The sequence below is a fragment of the Podarcis muralis genome, chromosome 1 (assembly GCF_964188315.1).
Source record: "Podarcis muralis chromosome 1, rPodMur119.hap1.1, whole genome shotgun sequence".
Taxonomy (NCBI): domain Eukaryota; kingdom Metazoa; phylum Chordata; class Lepidosauria; order Squamata; family Lacertidae; genus Podarcis; species Podarcis muralis.
In genome coordinates, this window is record NC_135655.1 from 95,414,575 (window position 1) to 95,434,279 (window position 19,705).

Consider the following 19,705-nt stretch of genomic DNA (forward strand, 5'->3'; position numbering starts at 1 on the left):
CAGGACATTCACTGGTTCTGATTTAAAAGAGATAGAGCTGGGTGTCATCTTCATACAGCCCAAACCCCCCTGATGATCTCTCCCAGCGGTTTCATATAGATATTAGAAAGCATGGGGGCGAGGACGGAACCCTGAGGCACCCCACGTGAGAGCCCAGGGGTCTGAACACTCATCCCCCAACACCACTTTCTGGACACGGCCCAGGAGAAAGGAGCAGAACCACTGTATAACAGTGCCCCCAGCTCCCAGCCCCTCTAGATGGTGCAGAAGGATGTTATGGTCAATGGTGTCAAAGGCCGCTGAGAGATCCAGCAGAACTAGGAAACAGCTCTCACCTTTGTCCCTAGCCCGCCGGAGATCACCGACCAGCGCAGCCAAGGCAGTTTCAGTCCCATGGTGAGGCCTGAATCCCAACTGGAAGGGATCCAAATGGTCCGCATCCTCCAGGCGTGCTTGGAGTTGTTCAGCAACCACCCACTCAGTCACCTTGCCCAAGAACGGTAAATTTGAGACTGGGAGATAGTTGGCATATTGGCCGGGTCTAAAGATGTTTTTTTAAGAAGCGGTTTAATGACCGCCTCTTTCAGCGGGTCTGGGAAGGCTCTCTCACAGAGGGAAGCATTCACCCACCCTGCAGAATCCATCACCCAGCCCTTCCCGGCTCACTTTTATTAGCTAGGATGGGCAAGGATCAAGGAGACAGGTGGTCAGTTTCACTCGTCCAAGTAGCCTGTCCACATCCTTGGAGGTAACAGATTGGAACTGATCCCATGTAACAGGACTAGACAGAACTCTAGCACTCTCCCACCCCAGCCCTGCTCCCACACAGTGGAGTCTACCTCCTTCTGAATCTGAGCGACTTTATCTGCAAAAAAAACTTTGCAAAAGCATTGCAGGAGATCTTGGGGTGCCTACCAGGCCCCGGTGACGAAGGTGGTTCCGATAGATTGCGAACCACCTGAAAGAGTCTCCTGCTGCTGTTTTCTGCAGATGCAATAGAGGCGGTGAAGAAGGTTCTCTTCGCCGTCACCACTGCCACTTGGTAGGCTCGACGTTGAGCTCTAGCCCGTGTCCGGTCTGATTCAGAATAAGTTTTCCGCCACTGGTGTTCTAGCCGTCTCAACTATTGTTTCATCGCCCTCAGCTCCGGGGAAAACTACGGGGCTGCCCAGCCCTGGTTAACTCCGCATTCCAGTGGAGAAACTTAAGCCCTCTGGTTGATAGATGCTTTTACTACTCCAGTCAGTTGCAGCAGCATTGGTAGCAGTTAAGGAGTATAATTCCTAGACCTGGGTGCATCAGGAGTTTGCTGGGGCCCTCACTCCTTGCACTAAGAAGACGGGAAGGTAGGGAGGATACAATGGAGCCCCTTTGTGATCTTTGCCCTAAAATGAACACTTGAAACTAAATCGTAGACTTAGACTTCTGTATTGTAGTCTCTGTGGGTCTGAGCTAGTCTCAAGCTTGAAACAAGTTAAATTTATTTATGAAGTTTCTTTTTAAGGATATATGATCCTTGACATTAGAGAGAGATCATTTCAGTGGTTCCAATGCACAGCATTTCACTCAGCCTGGTTTAATGAATTGTGATCAAAAAATACTTTGTACCAAGTGCTTAGGTGAACTGAGAAAGTTAAGATTTATACTGCTCTACGATTCAGTACCAATAAAAGTGAAGATCCCCTTATGCAAAAACTTCCCTTTTTATCCTACCTCCAGAGCCTTCAGCCGTTCCAGCAATAATTTTGTCTTTTCCTTTTCCTCTTCGGCGCTGCTGTTTTCATCTTTTGAATCTTTATCTACTGACATGCAAATGTCTTCCACCGCTGTTTTAGGACTCTTGCTCTCGAGAGTAAAGGTTTCCTAAAAGATCAATGTATTTTTTCATCAGTAAAATGGTAAAAACAATACATAGAAAAAGCAATGTAATTATAATATCACACATACACACATTGTAGGCATCTTTCGAAGCTTTGTGGAAGTGTGACACCTAATATACATGGAATAACATCCTGCATATATTTAAATATATACACAGTGTATACCCTGCAATGAGACATTGTGTTTTCCTGAATTATCATTTAAAATGACAGTACTCATTGTCCATTGTTTCTTTCCTTTCCAGAGCTTTCTATTACAACCACCACAACCAAAAACAATGGCCCTTTGTCCTCTCATCTTCTCTCTAATGTAGTATTCAGAAACACAAAATAGAAGCTATCATCATCAAGATGTGAATTCCTCCCTCACCCCACTGTACAACCATAGCTGCCAGTTGCAGGAATAAAGAAACTCACAATGTGAAAAGAAAACATTACACATTTATAATTCCTAAGGTCAAAGGTTATGTTTTAATCCCGCAGTTAGCCCATGAATGCATCGTGTTTTTTTGCTTTGCAAAGTAGCCAATGTGTTCTTTACCTCCCCACAATTGAATTAAGACCTTGCTCATGCTCGAGTTAGGTGGAAAATTTGCTTGGCTCACATTTTAATGTGAATCTACTGAATTCACACTTTCTGAACCAACGTGCAAACCAAAACATGGTTACCCTTTGAAAATTAATACTTCTCATAATTCTGTGATACAGTTTTCTAGTTAAAATATGATTGCTTACAAAAATACACTTTTGGCTGAAGAGCAGGGTACAAATGCTCTAAATAAATAAATAAATAAATATTTTTCAGATGTGAGTGCTGTAAACAACTGTGCCCACCCACTGGCTACAGTCTCTTTGATCACATGGAGGCTTCTGCCTGTGGTAAATAGACAGGCAATTTTCGCTGATTCCTCTTCTCTACAGTCCTCTATACACCCCACAAGAAAAAATCAGTTGAGGATTGGTGGACTCTTTCAAATAGCATGGAAGGAGCTGCAGAGAAAAGGGAGAATCAGCTAAATCACTTTCTGATCCTTGAAGCCTCAACTGGATTAAAGAGCCTTCTGTCAGCAAAGGAACATAACTGGATACAGCCCAGTGTATTTAGGTTTCTAACTCCTTTTGTATTATGATAGGTATTTCTGTTAGTTAAACCCTGTCATACAGATGCCTCCCATGTTTAGCCTATATACTGTGTTTCCTCCCAGAGGTACCAGCAGAGATATTAATAATTCCTATTAACAAAATATTTGTATATGCTTCGAGCCATACCAGCTTTGGAGTCAAATATTGGGGGGGGGGGGGAGTGTTCAAAATTCTCAGAATCATATATATCCAGATATCTTTTGCACATGGTTAGAGCATTGTCCTGGGCTAGGACAGTGGTTCTCTTTTCTTTCCCTCTAGGCCACACTTTCAGAATAAAAAATTGCTCGTGCCATACCAAATTTTTTATTGGTAAGAAATATATTGGAAACAAAAATAAACAACTAGCAGTGTTTGATTTATAACACAGAACACAGCTACTTTATAATATGGTTGTGGGACATCCAGAAACTATAAAACAATGAAGTTACATAAGAATATGAATCATTCTCAAAATTTAATTATAAACGAGTCTGTTACATATGAGCCTTAAGTATGTATACAAGCTCAATGAGTTTGATTGCCCTTGAATCTTCCCAGCACACTTCCCATTTCTGCCTGCTACACCAGTGTGGTGCGCCACACCCTTTGAGAACCACAGGGCTAGGATCTGGAAGACCAGGGTTCAAATCCCCAATGAGCCAGGAAGCTCACCTGGGTGACTGTGGGCCAGTCACTATCTCTCAACCTAACCTACTTCACAAAATTGTTGCAAGGGTAAAATGGAGAGGGGGGGAGAGCTGTGTAAACCACCTTGATCTCCTTGGAAGAAAGCTGAGATATAAATGTAATAATAAATATAATAAATAAACAACAATCCACGCTAGAAGCTGCATTATGCACAAATGCTGATCTATACATAAACACTTTCCTTGTGCGATCAAAACGCTCATAGTATTCCAAAATACTCCCAGGCCTCTCACTTTTGATCATGAAAATGTTTGGAACACCACATGTCCAGCTCTTCTTACCCTTGCATCTTTCCCCCATTCTTCCCCTTCCACTAGCTTCCTTTGCTGTTCCTTTCTGTTGTGCAAGTTCTCGTCTACACATGCACTGAACAAGATTGCAGAATGGATTGTTGAGGGGCACACAGAAATGTTATTTTCCACCTGTGAGACCAAGGTGGTGCAGTCTACCACCCCAGGATTCTGCCCCATGTGTTTACGCAGCATAGCTGTCATCTCCCTGGATAAGGGCTTGCCTTCTTTGCTTATATGACCTAATGCCACGTACACTGGTAATTACATGGTATTACCATGCTTTTCAAACTACCAAATCTCTAAAAGGATATTGTTATTCAGCACACAAACAAAGCTGTTAAGGAAGAAAACAACATGACTAAACATAGCTGCATGGTACTCTGAATTGGAGCTAATAATTAAAACTTGTCTGACAATCCATTTACTGTAAAGCAATTAAAATAAGCACATTCATTCAGGCATACATTAAAAAATAATAATCAAACAACAGTTCATAGTAAGTGCCATTCAAACACTGGCCACACTTTTTAGGTACAAGATAGAAAGCCAAAATGAATAAATGCTAGTGTTGGGCAAAAGTTCTCACAAAGACATTTCACTGAATTCATATGTTTTTCAAATGGTGGCATATACCATGACCCCAGAATTTTGCCATAGAGTTGGGATAAAAGAGACTTATTTTCAAAGTGCATGGCAGATATGTATGACTTATGGTTTTATAGAAAGCAATTCTTAGACAAAGTATAATAAATAAATAAATACTTCTAGGCCTTTTTTTTTTTTTGGCACGTAGCCCAAGTTAGCAGAGTTGAAAATTCACACTGAATGTCAACTAAATAAGAAATACATTGGGGGCGCATATGGCACAAAAGTAATACTAGAAAAAGTTGATGCTGAACAATTTTATAGAAAACAAACAGAACAGAATGAAATAACAAATAAAGAAAGAGACACAGGTGAGCTGTGAGTTTTCAATGCCAATCACTTTTCTCAACAAATCAATAGAAGATGTGCAACTGTGTTCAATACACGTATGTGTAGATTAATTGCAATTTGCCAGTCCCATCATTACCACAATATAGGTCTGTGCCCTGACCAGGATATTCATTTTTCAAATTAAATCTGCAATTGTACTAAAACAACTAGTCTCATTTCCAATAAAACATGAATAGTATCAGGCTATAAGAGTACTGGTTAACTACTAATGGCTTTAAAAAGACATATAATATGTGTGACATTGCTACTAGATTTCTCTGCAGCAGGATGAAGTTTCCACGGGGATAAATTTTGTAGGAGAACATATTGTCCACCTGTATATAACTGGTCTCTCTGACAAAATCCTAATTAATAGGAGAGCCCATGGCCTTCACTGTGACATGTACTTCTGGCTCATCAATTAAAGACAAAACCATCTCAATGCACTGAAGACTATAACACATGGTGTAATGTAGTTTTTGATTTGACTTATGGCACACTTAGTAAAAAGGATTGGTCACCACTGAATTATTCTGATTATTAGCATTTGAATGTCAATCAAATAAGAGACACTTAGTGTCAGCCTTTCATCTTAACCAAAGACAGTTTCTTAGACAGTTAATGTCACACTATTTAAGATGCTATACTAGTCAATGCCACTTAATCATGGCCATCTTGAAAATTTTCTCTTTAACATATTTGACAGGATTGTTACATTTAGAGTAATTGGAACTGTAATTCTGCCCCAATACCTTCTGTTGTTTTAGAAGTCCATGCCATTCTTAAGTCATATGGATAATCTACCATGCAGACCAAAGAAACAAAACAAAAAAGCAAAAGCAAACGTATTTATCAAAACAGGCCAAGGCCAAGTCATAAATTGTAAATTAGTGTAAAGCTCCAAGTTACTGTTAAATTCTGAAATGTCACTATTTCAGGCCCAGATTGAAATAGTTCAGGGATTTCTTTTGACTGTTATAAACTCCAGAGAACTGATCTTCCTCCACCTAAGCCAAATATTATTTGGTCCTTTAATACTAAATTATAACATTATGATATTCCCATTTTCTGAAGAAAAGGATAATCACATTGAAAGGGGGGTATCACTCTTTCATTACAATGAGGGATATAGTTCTATGAACAACCTAATTTTGTAGAAGTTCTCATTGGTGTTCATTTGCAGTCACTATTTATTTACAAGATTTACATGCCAATCTTTTAGAGTATAATAGCCCCTTTCAAAGCAGCAAACAGGAATTCATAACAAATACAATAATCACCATTAACACAGTCTCATTAAAACTGTCTTACACCCCCTTAAAACTGAGCAGCAGCACTTAATTATACCAACTGCAATTAATAAAAAAGTACAATGAAATAGAAAGGTTTAAAGTTTTTTTTCCTTCATGAAATATCCTCTACTGATAGCGTGAACAAAGATGAGGAAAGGGATTTAGGAAGAAACTAGATCAGGAATGGAAGTTTGTTACCGCATCACTGAATCTTTTGAGCACCTGTAAGGGGCAACCTATTCCTGACAGACAACTGTGCAATGCATTTTCTGTATGTCTATTTTCAACTCTGCACAGATTTGCACATTTTAAAAGCTTGCCCTTCTTTATTAACTTACAACGCTTCATTATTCAGTACCAGATGGCTACAATTTGTACCGTCCCTTTTCTATCACGGTGGAGGAGCAAGCAGTTTATATCAAAAACGGAAAAGGTTTTCGGGTGGGGGACGACGCAATTGAATCAAGGCTATTTTAAAGGCCACTGCCAGCTGGTATCTAAATAGCTAAAAAGGACAAGAAGCATGTTTATTCTCTTCCACTGTGCGCTATCTTTTTATAAGGCCTACATGCTACTTTGTCCTAGTCCTAACCCTGTTAGCTCCTCAGCATCCACACACTTCCAATGCAGCTTAGCTTGAAGTGCCATAGTTTTATACCAAACTGGACCATTGGTCTACCTAGCTTAGACTTGCCTGTACTGAATGGCAGTGACTTTCCAAGGTTTCAAGCTGGAGTCCTTTGCAGCTCTACCTTGAAACGCCAGGGATTTATCTTGGGACCTTTTGCATATGCTCTACCACTGAGCAGTGTTCTTTCTCTAAGATCTTCACTCTTTCTGAACTTTTGAGCTAGGGTTGGTGGTGCACTGTCATCAATGGATCATGCATACCCCTGACTCCTAACTTTCTCCTTTTCATAAAATGGTTGAATCCCATCAGCAGTTGCTGGGGTGGGGGAGTCTGAGGGATTGGTGATCAAAAGGACATAACTTGATCTGAGATGATTAAGGAATGGCTGTGCCCTAGGAAAAACTAGTGGTGCATTCAGTAGCATCTTCAAAGGTGGGACTGTGGGGTGGATAATAGGGAAATTAAGAGGAGTTTAGGTCCAAAAATGATATATAAAAGAAAATAAAGTAGATAGCCAAGGAAGTGAAGACAGATATGGGGAGAAAAGGAACTTAATGGTAAATGAAGAACATGTGAACAAAATACAAGGCAAAGGAATAATAAGGAATGAAAATAGGAGAGAAATGTAAGAAAAACAAAAGCATTGGAGTGAAGTATTGATTTTTAATAAGCAGCCTATGTAGGCATTGGGGTTATCAAGGGGAAAGAGTTTGCTGGGAGGCTGTAGCGTGTTTCCACCTGGAGCCTGTTAATCTGATTGGAGTTATCTGTTCTCCTCTTCAGATACTTTAAAGCTTGGTTCTTGCCAGACGTGTGGGCCTTCTGGAATGAGCCAAAGGGCAAGAGCTACGGGGCTCTGAGGCTCTTTGCCTCGGCCTTGTTCCCCTGTTATGAGAAAGAGAGGCTGAGGCCGGTGCACTCCTCAGAAGGGACAGCGGAAATGAGTTATCTTCCACTTGGAGACAAGACACCAAAGACAATCTGTGTCTTTTGTGGAACCTGTTGACCTACTCTCCAAAAGTAACATAGAAGTGATTTATTTCTCTTAGGGTGAAAAAGACTAAAAACTATGAAAGATCTTACTGGGATCACACTGCTGCTCTGCATGAAGACATGCCTTTAAAGAGAGAATACGATGCTCAGCAGCTTTTTTTCTGATACTTTGAATCACTATGAGCTTGCATTGAATTGTATAATAATTGTTTGAGGAATTTGTTTTATTTACATGCTATTCTGTTTAAATCTTATGTTGATTTACAGTGCTATTGCTGCTGTTGTGAGCTGCTTTGAGCTCAACATTTGTTGTTGGAAAAGTGGGAAAGAAGTAATAAAATCAAAATCAAATCACCAATCCTTTCAAAAGATCTTCTGAGGAATATATCTCTGTTATTGTCTCATAAAAAGTTCATGAGGTTAGATGGAGTGTAGGGAGAAGAAATAATAAGAGCATATTCAAAAATCATGCTGTGGGAAAGTGGGGAGTGAAGACGAAACCCCAAAGCTGAAACACAACACAAAGTTCTTAGTAGCAAGCAAAGCCAGCAGACTGTCTGGTATTGTACCCCTGCGTGAAAAGCATGGGACTTCATTTTCTATGAAGGCTTACTCTATAGTTAGCTTTCTCTCTCATAGGATCCTGCCCATGATTTATTTGGTGGGTAGATGAGGAATGCATGAGATGAGTTGCCAGTGTGTCTGTAATAATCATGCTATTTCATTGTGAGGAATTCTCATATTGCTGTAAAGACAAAGCCCACATAGGTAATGTAGGGAACTGTCTTAGCCAGTGTGGTGTAGTGGTTAAGAGCAGTGGGCTCGTAATCTGGTGAAATGGGTTTGATTTCCTCTTGCTCCACATGCAGCTGCTGGGTGACCTTGGGCTAGTCACACTTCTTTGAAGTCTCTCAGCCTCACTCACCTCACAGAGTGTTTGTTGTGGGGGAGGAAGGGAAAGAAGATTGTTAGCTGCTTTGAGACTCCTTAGGGTAGTGATAAAGCGGGATATCAAATCCAAACTCTCCTTCTTCTTACACTGAAATGTTGGCCCATCTAGCTCAACACTGCCTACATCAGAGGTGAGTAACCTCAGGCCTGGGTAACAAATGGAGCCCTCTTGACCTAAGGAAGGCTCCTAGGCCACATCTTCCCTGGCAACACCCCTCTCCCCAGGCTACCCCTCTCACTAGTCCTGCTCTGTGGCTTTGCCTGGCTGTAATGTCCATTGAACTGTGCTAATATCTCTTACTTGCCTGGGTGGATGCACATGTATAGAAACCTCTGTTTTGTGACTGGAATGTAAGATACTAAACAACACCAAGAGCCACAGTTCTTGCACAATCCACATTTTGCCTTGGACCCCTGCCTACCACTGGGTCTGAAGGTTGCCCATGGGGGAATATGGCCCACAGGTTGAAAAATGTTCCCCAAACTTGGCAGACAATGACTGGCAGTGACTCTCAGATTTTCAGATAGCATTCTTTCCCAACTCTGCCAAGAGATGGAGAGGTGTGAATCAGCTCTACCCATGGAGCTATAGCTATTCCCCTGATTAACCTGGAGGCTTTAGCAGTTTGCTACTAATTCTCAAGCCTTATTTTATTCTCAGAATCATCTGTTTTGTTCCAAAGGTCTTATTGTCCTTAGGCATTGCTTAGATTAGTTTGTTATGGCCTTGTACAGATTTTTCAACCTGAGATATTCTGATATGCCTCCTGAATTTTTAGCATGTGGACTTTTACCGTATTTTTCGCTCCATTGGACGCACCGGACTATAGGACGCACCAGACCATAGGAGGGGGAGAACAGGGAAAAAAATTTTTTTCTTGTTCTTCCCCTCTAAAACAAGGTGCGTTCAAGGTACATTCACCAGAGCTTGTGGGGCTGGCGGTGGGGGGAAGCGCTGCTTTCCCCCACCGCCAGCCTCAAAGATCTCTGAAGCCTTTGGAGCGCAGCGCCCCGCTGCCCTGCAGAGGTTTGCGCGCAGCCGTCCCCAAGCTAGAGCAGTGAGACGGAGCCCTCCGTTTAGCTGTTCTGGCTTGGGAACAGCCTTGCTAGCTTCTGCAGGACAGCGGGGTGAAGGCACCCCGCTGTCCTGCAGAGGTTTGTGCGCAGCCGTCCCCAAGCTAGAGCAGCGAGACGGAGCCCTCCGTCTCGCTGTTCTGGCTTGGGAACAGCCTTGCTAGCCTCTGCAGGACAGCAGGGTGAAGGCACCCCGCTGTCCTGCAGAGGTTTGTGCGCAGCCGTCCCCAAGCTAGAGCAGCGAGACGGAGCCCTCCGTCTCGCTGTTCTGGCTTGGGAACAGCCTTGCTAGCCTCTGCAGGACAGCGGGGTGAAGGCAGGACAGAGGTTTGCGCGCAGCCGTCCCCAAGCTAGAGCAGCGAGACGGAGCCCTCCGTCTTGCTGTTCTGGCTTGGGAACAGCCTTGCTAGCCTCTGCAGGACAGCGGGGTGAAGGCAGGACAGAGGTTTGCGCGCAGCCGTCCCCAAGCTAGAGCAGCGAGACGGAGCCCTCCGTCTCGCTGTTCTGGCTTGGGAACAGCCTTGCTAGCCTCTGCAGGACAGCGGGGTGAAGGCACCCCGCTGCCCTGGAGAGGTTTGCGCGCAGCCGTCCCCAAGCTAGAGCAGCGAGACGGAGCCCTCCGTCTCGCTTTTCTGGCTTGGGAACAGCCTTGCTAGCTTCTGCAGGACAGCGGGGTGAAGGCACCCCGCTGCCCTGGAGAGGTTTGCGCGCAGCCGTCCCCAAGCTAGAGCAGCGAGACGGAGCACTCCGCAGTGCTCCGTCTTCCTGTTCTGCCTTTGGGCTTAGCGGCGCAGCCTGCATTCGCTCTATAGGACGCACACACATTTCCCCTTAATTTTTGGAGGGGAAAATGTGCGTCCTATAGAACGAAAAATACGGTAATCTCCCTTCTTACCTATTCCAAATTAGGGACACTTGAAGTGCAGAAGTACATTTTATGCACTCCAATCCAAGCTATGCATTGGAATCTCTGGTGAATTTCAGGGCTGTCTTCAGTTCAGTTCTTTGCAGAGTATATGATGATGAGGTTTCTGCACCCTCCATGTTTCTATTTTCTGAGTGAACTTAAAATTGTAACCTTTTCTCCTTATTAAAGGAAAACCTTTCAGACTGCTAATGCTATTATCCAGGGCTAAATAGTATGTTGTTATTAAAATGCTAAACTAGTTATGAGCACTAGCTAATTTGGAAAGAAAATCAGAATTCACAGTATAAAAGTCCACAGTATAAAAGTACTGATTTTACTTACCTATTCTGAAACCTGCATGTGGACACCACTGACTTCCTTTCACTATTATTATTACTATTCCCTTCACATTCTTATGGCAACAGAGCAGAACACAATATGTGTTTGCTTTAGACAACCTATCACAGATGCAAGAATAATGTTTTCTTGTATAGCTAACTGTTTTTGCTCAACACAAGCTGCTGAAAATTTGAAGCAAAAGAAAAGGATTTAGATAAATCAGAAGGTTTGAGAGAAACAGTCTAAATTGTTCACAGTTTAACATTACTGCTGTCAGGCAAGAACACATAAAACTCCTCTTTTTCATCTCTGCATTTGACTTACAAAGTATACACAGAGTGAGCAGTAAAATCTCCTAGATTAAACGCCTGTGATGGATAAGAGAACAAAGTGTTTTCTTTATGTCTCTAATATGAACCTACAACCAGTGGCATATCAATCTAAATCTACTTCACATTAGTCTTCACTCAAACCACTTCTAAATATTGCAGGGTATCATCCTTACTGAACAGCTCTGCAGAGCTACATTAATAAATTTTCTGACGATGCTTTTATTGCCTCTTCCATCCATCAGCAACATTTATTTCTGTTGAAAAACGTTCAGTCCTAAGAGGTACTTTGACTAAAAGGAAGCAACAGAGTAAAATGAAATATTTAGAAAAGTTCAATACTAATGTTAATTAAATCTGTTAAACAGGGAACAGCTCTTATTAATGCTGATAGTGAAAAACACTTCTCTAGATCACCCCTTCAAATGCAGCTATAATGAGCATTTACATGACCAATGGCCCCAGGAACAGTCTGTTTCCTAGTGCTGTCCCTTTTTCTGCAGGAGATAATTACTCACATCAATGGAAGTACCATCATTGTATTTTGTGCTTATGTAATTAGCAAAGAACTATTAAGACAACATGAAAACAGAAACAAAACAAAACAAAACACAATGGCCACCTAAATGAAGGCTCAGGCATGAGAGCATCATGTGTGCCATCAATAGCAGCAGTGATGAGGCCTCACTAAGAGGATGCATTCTGCAATGGAGTCAAAGCATTGTTTATCTGTAAAAAGACTTCAGAAGGAAGAAAACTACAGACAAAGCAACCTGGTAGGTCAACTGTGTTTTTTTTCTTCTAGAAGTTTGGTTCTCTAGTTTTGACTTCTTTCATTCAGCACAAACTTTGGATTCCAATTTTATGCCAGTGCCATAACTCGTCATTTCTACTTTCTCTGCTCTGTTCCCTAAGCCAAACTCCTCTCTTCTGGAAAGACAGCCCGTTTGTGGGAGATTCTGAAAGCCTGAGCATAAAATAATCTTCTATTCTTCATCTACCATCCTGAGAACAGGCCTAGTAATTACACTGTGTTTGATTCCTTTCTATTTCTTACCACCATCAGCAACAAGTCAGAATAGTGGGTGGGAAACCTGAGCAAGATGTGCAACATTTTGGTGCTGCCTTTTCTGCTTCTGTTCACAAGAAGCAGAAAGAAGCAGGTTCTCCCAGGCTGATTAAGGAATCTATGGCCTTTTAAACTGGGGTTGGGAAGGGCGCTGGTTGGTTCTTTTCGTTACTATGTTGTGCATTTTTGTGTTTTTTTTTATAATGTAAACTGCCCTATGATCCTCAGGTGAAGAACACTATTGTTATTTAATAAATAAATAATTTCCTAACAATACTACTTACAGCCTCATTCACTTCCTAGTTACATACATTCTCCTTGCATATTTATGTGAAAAGATAAAACTATTATTTTATCTTCTATCCAACACCAGTCCTGATGCTTAAAATCAACTATAAATATGAAGCAGAGAGGTGCCAAATGAACAGCTTTTGTTTCCATGTGTTTTGCATATTAAATGTGAATATTTATTTAATTCAAAACTGAAAGCAAGCTCATTTACCTTTTTAAGTTTTAATTTTCACTTGAAGCTGCCTCATTTTTAATCAGAAAATTTTGCATACTGCATCAAACCTCTGCGAGCAGAGCCACTTTTCAAGTTCATAATGGAACATCAAAGACCCTGCCATGAATATATTTGCACAGACACCAATGAAGGTACCCTTTTTTCTGTTCTGAGAGGTGTGAAATAATATTGTCTTTCTTTTCAAGATAGGGAAATAAGTTACAAAGAGGCAGAAATTGTATGGCTTGTCCAAGATCACAGGGGAGATATGCACTGGAACAAGGAATTGTTTGCACCAGAAAGAGCTTCGAAATGAAGTTGAAAACTATAGCTATGAAATCATAAGCAGTAGGTGCTAGGGGCGGGGGAGGAAACTAATGCTCAGTTGCTGCTCCCTCTATAGCTTTAGCTTTGCCTGAGAAGAGTACTTCAGCAAAAGCACCTGATGTGCTGCCAAACATTTTCAGAAGCAAAACTTTAATTCCAGTTTTCAAAGCTTAGCTTCTATACTTAGTGGCCTAGTTAAGCTTAACTATGGTTTAAAAATGAATGCACAACTTACTGGTGCAGCAAGCTAACATCACAACCACTATGCTCCTCCCTTGCTTCCCCCGCACTGCCAGAACCTAAGCCATTACCTGAATCTGAACCTGGACACCTGTGTTGCTTTTCTCCTAAGAACCATGAGCTGCTACTAACGTTTGTTATTTGCTTAACACTTCTGGTTCCTTTGGTGGAAACAAATCCATGCCCATTTTCAGATATGAAGTTAAGCCATAGAAGGAGTGGGGGAAGAATGAAGCAACCCTGATTTTAGTCCCATAGACCAGCATGCTGCACATTCACCTTGAAACCATGGCTTGGCTCCTTGCAATGTGGCAGCAAAAGAAGCAGGGGAGAGTGATTTTAAGCCTCATGCACCATGCTGCATGCTCATCTATAAATGCTTAACTCTAACTTAAAGTGACACATGGACTAGCCCAGTCTTAAGGATAGAAGTAACATAGACTGAAAAAGACTATGTGCCACTGGCATGTTGCCACTGAGCAGTAGTTGTGAAGAGCCTATGTGTATATTGTCTTTACATGCAGCAGATGCAATGGTGCCTTGCCTTCAGGAACCCGTTACAGTCAGTGACATCTGCACCAGGCCCAGCACTGGAAGACACATCATCTTATCCTGACTCACCTGGTAATTAGGGATCCACATTCCACTCCATCCTTGACCACAACTCAGGAACATTAGCCTACTAGGGGGGTATTTCAACCAAGTTTTACTCAGAGTAGACCTATAGAAACTAATGGACCTAACTTAGTAATGCTCATTAATTTAATGTGTCTAATGTGAGCAACCCTTAGTTGAACACCACCTATAGTCCAGCTCGTACCCAAGTGCCAAGCTTGGACAATGCTAGATGAGCTCCACAAAATGTAATCAATATATAGAAAATGTACAACATGCTGTATTTAATCTCTCCATATTCAGGTAACTTTGCTCTTAGTTACAGTGCTATACAAAGTCAATCCAGGAGTAACTGAGCGTTATATTATTTGCACCCATGACTCAAAAATTAATGTATATGGCAAAAGCGTAGTTTATAAACTTATGTAGTTACCACAAGCAAGTCCTCAAAACTTCCTATTTTTAAAGAAGAACTCTTGACAAGACCTAACAAAACAATGATAACACATGCATGTTTCTGTGCACATCTGATTACTATTCCACTGACATGACTACCGTGCAACATTTAAAGTTCATTAGCAGCAATATTTATTCTAGAGTCAGGGATATTGATATTGTAATAAGAACTGAGTTTTATATATCCCAGAACAATAATTAGGTTTGAGAAGCAAAAAACAAATATGCAGCTGGTGGTCAATAGATCAAAAGTGTTTATTGCAAAGAAGTACCTTTTATGACTACTCAAACACTAATTTGAACAGGCTGCACACAGTAAAACTAACTTAGCATGGTGTGAGGTAATATAGAATAGTTTCATCAGCTCTTGCTGAGAGCCATATTCAAAACGAACACCCTGCGTTTCCTCATTTCTTCCTATAACACTTGATCAAAAACAAATTGGAAAACTAGTCATCATAATTTAACTTAGAGGTGCATTTTACTAATGTCCTTCATTATGGCACTGATAAGAAACATTATGCAACTTCTAAAAGGCAGCACTGACACTTAATTAAAATGACAGTACAATCCTAGGATCCTGCAAACAGCCTTCCAGGAGCTACAGAAGATAGCAGATATCTTTCACTGTGAGCAGAGAGGGGGGTCCACCTTTGGCCACCTCCTTATAGCATCAACTGTTACTGCTGAAGGTAACAGAAATGATCTTGCTGTGAATCAGGAAATACATGCTGCTGAGGATGCTTAAGGGCTTTTGTAAAAATAAATAAATGTCATATGCCACCATGAACATGGTTTACTATGGAAAGGTGGCATACAAATAAATGATGATTATGATTATCAGCTGAAATATCCACCCCTATTGCTTCTCCACTGGAGCATTCCAGGCTTTCTGCATACTTTCTTATACATACTTCTGCACATATGACTATTTAAACATCCACTTGTGTGCACATGGTCCATATAAACACTTGCAAACTACACACTATCTATTTGCATATACATACATACATACATACATACATACATACTAGAACTAGTGTTCTCTACACATATGCACATATGCATAATCAACATGCTTACTCATACCCATAAAATGCAAACCTGCTTTGGATGGTGGTGTACTACCTTTGAAACAGAAAGTCTGTAGTCTGAGAGTGCTACTGTTTGTTGCTACAGGCCCAGGTGACTAGGAATACTTTCTGTCAGCTTCAGCTGGCAAGATAGCTGTGGCAGTTTCTGGACCAGGGTAGCCTGGCCATTGTTGTCTATGCACTGGTAACGTCCAAATCAGGATACTGCTTATTCTGGTGAACAATGTGGCCACCAAATGTTGCACCAGCTGAAATTTCTGAATCATTTTCAGAAGCCGCCCCATGTATAAATTGCATGCATATGCCGCAAGCCCCACATCCCCATGAGCGTCTGCATGCATGCACTTCACACACAGAGATATTAATAAACTTAAATACATGTTCACGTGAAAGCGCTGAAGAGTTCTTCACAGCTACCTCCTGTCTTTGCCCAGCCGTCACGTTAATTCCCCTCTGTCTCCATGCATACTTTCCCCATCTGTCTGCCTTCTCTTCCCTCTTTCTCTCTCTATTCTCCACATGTCGAAATTGCCTTTTCCTTTCCTTGTCATGCAGTCTCAAAAAATCATGACTTCTGATAGCTCTGAGAAACAGCCTTTCAGAGAGGTAACAGTTCTAAGTGTCACTTTTAATCACCTCTTCCTCGGCTGTATTTTAATACACTTCTCTGGTTCCCATGGCCAACACCTTGCCTCTTTCTCACTTAGTTCACACTTTGTGGCTAGTCTTCATAAAGGGTACTTTCTGCCTCAAATATATTTTTGACAAACATCTGAAGATGAAACTTTGTATCAAAGTCTAAATCATCTGCCTCCAACCATAAACATTATCTTATTCAATTATTATATCAGTTACCATAAGTGGCCAATTGAGCTTACTGATATCAGTATTACCTGATAAGCTTTTATTACAGTAACAGGTTTTTCGCCGTTTGCCTCAGGTGATCCTTGACGTTGCAGTAGATTTCTCACCGTTTCTTCCATTCTATGGACAAGGGGTGGGGGAGAAGGGGTAGAATTTGTAATAAATAATCTCATTGTTGAGGGATCATTTAAAGTACTGTTTTTCAGTCAAAGGAAGAACAGATTGTTTCATGTCTGTGAATGTACATATGCAGGCACATATCATGCAAAATATGAAACAAATACAGCATTTTTCTTTATTTTTATCATCAATATGCTTCACCCCCTATCCAATAGTGGTGCCCACTAATGGAAAGCAGCTCCAGACCATTGGGAGATCCTCAAGAACCTGGTGGGAAGCAGCATGGGGCTACTCAGAGGGAAGGGAATAGTATCAAAAAGTAACCATCTTCCCTTCTTCAAAAGCTCAATCATGGGACACCAGACGGATTCCACCTGAAGTTATGAGCCGTGGGATGTACAGTGGTACCTCGGGTTACATAAGCTTCAGGTTACATACACTTAAGGTTACAGACTCTGCTAACCCAGAAATAGTACCTCAGGTTAAGAACTTTGCTTCAGAATGAGAACAAAAATTGTGCTCCAGCAGCACGGCAGCAGCGGGAGGCCCCATTAGCTGAAGTAGTGCTTCAGGTTAAGAACAGTTTCAGGTTAAGAATGGATCTCCGGAACGAATTAAGTACTTAACCTGAGGTACCACTGTACTTCTTTTGTACAACCAATCACTTCGCTCAAGTTGAGAAACATATTAAAAAACAGAAAGCTATAATTATAGCCATTGTTCTATGAAGGGTGTAGTGGGGCAGAGGTGTTTACTTGACCTCCTGGTGAAGAATCACTGTTCTCTCCGGGGGGGGGGGGGAGGAGGGCAGGGCCAAGGCAAATGCAGCTGCACTCTGGCTATCCTGCTGGTGTACATGCAACATGCCACCCTCCCCACTGCCTCACCTGTCCCCTCTTCCACCCACTGAGCAGCAACTCACCCACCAGGAGGTTAGGTAAATGCCTCCACCCCACCCACTAATGCAAAATTATTATTTATAAAAGATTCTGGTAGTTTCAGGGGCATTTTTGTGGCAAAGCATAAAACGATGCTCCTAAATGCTCAATACTCCTGAGTATCCCTATCATACAGGGCCAGTGCCATCTATCATTAGGACAACAAAGTTTTTTTCACTTTGACTCCATAAACACAAATAAGCACTGGCAAGCTGAACAAGGCTCTGAATTGAGGGTTCCCGATTGAAACCCAATGTTCTGTTCAGTACTCTGGCTGCCAATACAGAGAACAGAATCAAAAAGTTGAGAGGGAACCCAAGGGTCATCTGGTCCAACTCCCTGCAATGCAGGAATCACAGCCAAATAAGCCCTGGCAGATGGCCGCCCAACATCTGTTTAAAAACCTCCACTAAAGGAGTGTCCACCATCTTCCACTGTCAAACATTTATTACTTTCAGAAAGTTTTTCCTAATGTTTAGTCAGAATCTCCTTTGAAATAGAATTTGAAGGTTTTTTTCAAGTGATAAAAACCTTGGAATCACATTGCTGGGTCAGACCAAGGTCCACTCGTGTCCTCAGAACCTATCCTATCCTACAGTTCAGGTAAGACCAATAGCCCTTTCTATTCTAGAGACAGAAGAGTTCTGCTGCTCACAAGTAGCACATTAAAGTAATGGCCTTACACTGTTTATTTCCAGCATGCAATATTCTTTGGGAATTTAGGCCTCATCTATCATACCAGTCAGAATTAAATATAGTTATTTTTGATAACATTTCAATTTGTTTAGTGCTTTACATTAAATTGACATTTATCCTGCTTCCCATTGCAAGAAATTCATTCTAATCAGATGTCCAGTGGAAATTGTTATTTTTAGTATAATCATTATTTACGATATGCATACTTTTCATCCGCCCGAATGCAGCTAGTACAGTTACACCATCTGTTGACCAAATGTGAACAAAAATAAACCAAGTATCATCTTCAGTTCAGACAGGAGAACAGTTTCTCAGCAGCAGATTGGAATCATTTGTGTTTTATATCTTGACCTTATTCAGAGCCCTTTCTCATTCCAAATCTTTTTCTTCCCTAATATACCCTCCATAAAATAAAATAAAATAAAATACCATGGAGCATACTTCTGCATGTGGCCTCACAAACTTGTATTAAAACGTAATTATATGCTGATTTTCCAATAGCACAGTAATACTATTGTAGAGGCTTAAAAGGCACATTAAAACAAGAGTCAGTTCAAGCATGGTAGCACCTTAACTTTATCAAGCTTGTAGCTGACTGAGGCAAAGCCCCTCTTAACTACTGTGGTGTTTTTTTATGAAGAAAACGTTGACTCTTGAAAACTTACAGGAGTTAAACAGTGAAAGGGTTTATTTTGGTAAAACTAAGGATGTGTCAGGAGATAAAATTATTTCAGTAAACTTATTTATATTAAATTCAGTGGACATTATAGACTTTGAAACAAGATGATAACTGCACAGCTTCTTTTCACTTCAGTTCCTTAAACTTATTGGTGTCATAGCTTAATACTTTGGTTCTTTAACATGGTGGTGCGTTCTGTTAGTTTCCAAGCCTTTTATAAATCACAATCCTGAGGCTTCTCTAATACTATAACAGGACCCAGGGGATCACCACACTCCCCTTCTGACTGAAATGATGCCCAAGTAAGAGTGTTTCCTCACACTTCCAGTTTTCCTGTCTCCAGTTCAGCTTCCTACTTTTCTCTTGTCTGAATACTCTTAAAAGACACCCACCACTGTCTTTCAATCTGTACATGTTTTCCTCAAGAGTGGATTTTACACACATAGCTCAGGAGCTCCTGACCAGAACCAAACCCTCCAGATGCCTTTCCTTTTTCCCTCCAAAAGTGCTGTCTCCACCTGCCTTTGGCTAACTGTATCCACAGCCAATCAGAGAGAAGCCCCAGCCCAGCTGGGTGGAATTCCACTGCACTGCACCAACAAACT

At 41.3% G+C, this 19,705-nt stretch overlaps 1 protein-coding gene across 9 annotated transcripts in view; it reads right to left on the reverse strand.

The window, feature by feature from the left end:
* NCKAP5 (NCK associated protein 5) overlaps positions 1 to 19,705 on the reverse strand; it is a 604,332-nt gene that overhangs the window by 185,132 nt on the left and 399,495 nt on the right. For 8 of the 9 annotated variants that reach the window (XM_028744493.2, XM_077935496.1, XM_077935485.1 and 5 more), the window contains 2 exons: positions 16,697 to 16,787; positions 1,714 to 1,863 (listed from right to left, as the gene is read on the reverse strand). In XM_028744493.2, the coding sequence (XP_028600326.2) occupies positions 1,714 to 1,863; positions 16,697 to 16,787 (241 nt within the window). Of the gene's footprint in view, positions 1 to 1,713; positions 1,864 to 16,696; positions 16,788 to 18,627; positions 18,667 to 19,420; positions 19,570 to 19,705 lie in introns of those variants that run through there. The other variant, XM_028744544.2, reaches the window with a different exon arrangement.